This window comes from Myotis davidii, unplaced genomic scaffold, assembly GCF_000327345.1.
Source record: "Myotis davidii unplaced genomic scaffold, ASM32734v1 scaffold83, whole genome shotgun sequence".
NCBI lineage: Eukaryota > Metazoa > Chordata > Mammalia > Chiroptera > Vespertilionidae > Myotis > Myotis davidii.
Window position 1 is genome coordinate 583,113 of NW_006294121.1, and position 4,420 is coordinate 587,532.

The following is a 4,420-nucleotide window of genomic DNA, read 5'->3' on the forward strand; positions in this document are numbered from 1 at the left end:
ACAGATTCCCTCTTCCGTCTTTTTAACCTATCAGAGGACAAAGCGGTTGTGCACAGTGGGACTGATTCTATCGGCCACATAGGATAACAGCAAAAAGGCGAGCCTCTTCACTAGACAGTCACATTTCAGTCCCTAGGGAAGGTGGGATTTTACCACAGCATCTGGCCAGCAGCAAATGACCACAATGTGAAAAACGTACTTATCCGTCCCTTCCTGGACCAGAAGGCAATGCCAAGTAACTAAAAGAAAGCGGCACATTTCAAAGCCATACGACCAGGGGAGAAGACGTCTATGCAAGGTCAACAGTGGGGTATCTGCATCCAGAGGTCACGCAAGACATGATTTCAGTGAATCTGTGTTTTACTCTGGAAGGGAACTCCAACCTGAACAGAGTGAACACTGGGTTAATGGGAAGTGTTTGCATTGGTTTGAATGTAAGTCCCAGGGTCTCCCTCTATAATAAAAGATGACTTTTGGTACCCACCCCCCAAAAAGAAGAAACATTGTTGACCATGAAAAAGGGACTGCTGGAAGAACTACTTTAAAAGCGAAAAAACTTGCCAAATAGCACCACTATAATGTCACATTTGTTGACCCATCAAATGTTCTATTTTTACCTCTTTTATGAAAGGTAAAAGAGATCTTATTCATGTTTATATATTTTTAAAGCCCTTATAGGAGGTGCACTTGCTTCATCTTGAGATACACATGAAATTAAAACCCGATTCCCACATTTGGTGGGGAGTCCCAAGGGTTTAGGCAGCCTCTATGGCAGCGGTTCTCAACCTGTGGGTCGCGACCCCTTTGGCGGTCGAACGACCCTTTCACAGGGGTCGCCCAAGACCATCCTGCATATCAGATATTTACATTACGATTCATAGCAGTAGCAACATTACCGTTATGAAGTAGCAACGAAAATAATCTTATGGTTGGGTCACAACATGAGGAACTGTATTGAAAGGGCCAGAAGGTTGAGAACCACTGGACTAGGGATTTATGTTCTCACAGAATCTCTCCTCCTGACTCCAGGGTCCTGTTATGCTCCTCCCCGCTCTCAGGTCTCACCCTCTTCCTCACGACCCCTCTGGTCTCTTTACTGAGCGCCAATCCATTTAAACAGCCTCTTGTCTTATTTTTCACAAAACGCTGTGTATTTGTGGCATGTGACCATATTACAGACTCTACAGAAGGGCTGCAGCCATGGTGGGAATTCTATCCCAGCACCCTCACACCAAACAATATAAAATACATTAGCTTATTTTATGCTGCTTAAAGAAGAATGATATAACGTTGTATGCAAATTATGATTGTGTTAACATTATCTATTGGAAGAAAAGGAAGGAAGTATACAAAAGGGTTAATAGAGTTACCTTAAAGCATCGATTTTCAACCTTTTTCATTTCAAAGGTTGGCACACATAAACTAATGACTAAAGTTCTGCTGCACACCAAAAAATATATTTTATTGTAGATCTGACCAGAAAAAAAGGTATAATTTTGATTCATTCACACCAGGCGACTATGGCTGTGCTGGCTGTTGTCATTTTTTTATTTGACAGTCTAAGGGAAAAGAAGCCAGGGCCCCTGGCTAAATAGGTATTGCATGTTTTTAAAATTCTTACAGCACTTTGGTTGAAAATTGATGCATTAAAGTAATAAAACTATCATTCATTTTTTTCTTCCCTTCCCCCAACTTTTCTACATCTTTGATGCATTTGCCTTTGCATGCAGAGATGGGTAGCCTTCTCTCCCAGCTTTTAAAATCCTACCTGAGGATATTTTTTCCATTGATTTCTAGAGAGAGTGGAAGGGAGAGTAGAATAGGGAGAGGGAGAGAGAGAGAGAGAGAAGTGAGAGCGACACATTGATGGGTTGCCTTTTACATGCACCCTGAGCAGGCCAGAGATCGAACCTGCAACCCAGGTACATATCCTTGACCAGAAATTGAACCCATGACCCTTCAGTTCTCGGGCTGACTCTCTACCACTGTTCAGTTCTCGGGCTGACTCTCTAACCACTGGCCAAGACAGGGTTTCATTTTAACATTCATAAAGCAATGTCATTTCTGCCCCAGCTTAAGGAACTGTTTTAAGCCAGTGGCTCCACATTTTCCCTTTTCCAAGGAATTGCATTCCAGGTACTTATCAGAGATGACCTCTAACTCTTTGTTGCTCAACATTTCACAAACGCTCCGTTGAAAATTGGTAACACAAATGGAAAATTGCCTGGAGGTCCTTTCTCTACCTTTATAGAATGATGCTTTGACAAAACGCCAACGATGAGAGCTGTCCCTTATAATTCAGTAGCAAATGCCAACAATGAGGGCTGTCTACAGGCCCATATAATTCAGGAGCAGGCACTGGGGGTCCTCGGAGGAAATTCATCATCAGAGCTCAAAAATGTCCTCTTCACGATTGCCCGTGAGAAAACTGACTTCTGTCCTCAGTGCCAGGGACAACTGAGCCCATCCTAAGAAACTTCATTTTTGAACAGTTATGCAACCAATTGAGATTTTCCTCTTTGCCTGGTCACTGGGGAGCCCAAAGCCACATTTTTGTTCTATCCGCACACATCATCTGCCCCAGCTTTGCCTCACTTCTCTCTCCCTTCAGTCCTTCTTATATTTTGCATACTTGTTTTTTAATTGCTTTAAAGCCTTTATGAGACAAAGACAGTTTTTTTAAGGACCTGGGTTAATGTTATAAAGGAAAACAAATTTGGAAAAAGTGCCCCTGGATTGATGTAAGCCTATAACCAGAACTTCCTTTCACTCTGCAGTAAAAAAGACAGTCAGCATCTTCTTTGGCAAAAGGATATTGATAAAGAGAAAGAAGACTATTTCTCCAACCTTCAAAATTTCCTCTAAGAATCCTGGGCTGTTTTCCATAAGAAAGCTGGATCTCTTTAAGAATTGTTAAACTTGGAAAATGTTTCCATTAAATACATTCAAACAGTTCTTCTCTGTGGTTTCTCCCAGGAAAACATGTATGCACGAGAAAGCCTGGTTGCTTGTTTTGTATGAGCATAGCACATATTCATATTCATTTTTTTAGGGACAGACTGAAGGTAAGGAAGAATCCTGAATTTCTGTTCCAGGCCCCTTCCCCACAGAGAAGAAGTAATAGGTGCTAACTCTGTTTGGCTGAGGAGATGACAAACCTGTAATTCCATGGCAGCCCTTGAATATACCTCAGTTGTATAAAGATTTTTGTGTGATTGCCATATTCCCCTAATTCCTCAGAGGTCCCTTAGGACTCAGCATGAAATATGAAGAGGGAATACCCTAAAGTATTAAGGGTCAGAAGGATATTTTCTTTCATGTTTAAAACATCCCATTGGATGTGATTCAGAGCTGGTTTGTTTTCCCCCTAAATTACTTTCTAGAAAACCTTCCATCCCTTTTTGCTGAAGTAGCGCTGTACCTTGTCACAGGGCCGTTCTGTGCGTCCGCAGTTGTGACTAATGCCCTCCCCACAAAAACAAGTCCTCAAAGGATGGCTACATTAGCAAGAGCAACATCATTCAATGGAGTGAATTCTTACCATGTGCCTGGAACCCTGCAAAGCTCTTGATGCAAGATCTCATTACTCCTCACCCCCAGTTTTTGAGGAAAAGCTATCCCCATTTTCGTGCTGAGGCTCAGACCACTGAGTAACTTGACCAGGGTCACAGAGCTAGCTGCCAGATGACAGAAAGAGTATTCAAACCCAGATCTGTCCCACTCTCAGATAGATGCTCCTAAACATGACTTGATTGGAACTCTACTTGTCCAGAAGAACAAAAAAAACCTAAATTTTCTTTCCAGGGTGTTCCCACCTCAACAGATCTAAGAACTCCCCAGTATTTTCTCATGGACAAAGGGTCCGTTAGTCCTTGCCCCCAGTTAGACCCTAGAACCAGAACTCAGATGTGCTCCTTGACCTCATAGTAGGAGAGCATAGTAGTTTCCAATAGAAGATGGTTGCTTTAGAAAACAACGGTAGGCCAGAACCCTGGTGTTGTAGAATGAAACGTTTGTATCCAAAAGCTCAGATGTTGAAGCCCTGGAGGTGACATCTTGGGAAATAACTAGGTTTAGATGAGGACATGACATGAGGGTGGGGCTTCTATGATGGCATTAGTGCTCTAAGAAGAGAAGGAGAGACCAGAGTGCTCTCCCTGCCATGTGAGGACACAGCGAGAAGGCAGCCCTCAGTAAGCCAGAAAGAGAGCCTTCACCAGGAACCAAATCAGCTGGCACCTTAATCTTGGAATTGCCAGCTTCCAGAATTGTGAGAAATAAATTCCTGGTGGTGAAGCCACCCAGTTTATGGTATTTTTAAAATATTTTTTATTGATTTCAAAGAAGGGAGAGGGAGAGGGAGAGAGAGAGAGAGAGAGAGAGAGAGAGAGATCAATGATGAGAGAGAATCATTGATCAG

The 4,420-nt window shown here is 42.6% G+C and overlaps 1 protein-coding gene across 1 annotated transcript in view; it reads left to right on the top strand.

Moving 5' to 3' along the window:
- The first annotated feature begins 2,277 nt into the window (after positions 1–2,277).
- Positions 2,278–4,420, top strand: part of VLDLR (very low density lipoprotein receptor) — a 50,726-nt gene continuing 48,583 nt past the window's right edge. The window contains exon 1 of the mRNA XM_006768246.2: positions 2,278–2,419. Within this exon, the coding sequence (XP_006768309.1) occupies positions 2,278–2,419 (142 nt within the window). The remainder of the gene's footprint in view (positions 2,420–4,420) is intronic.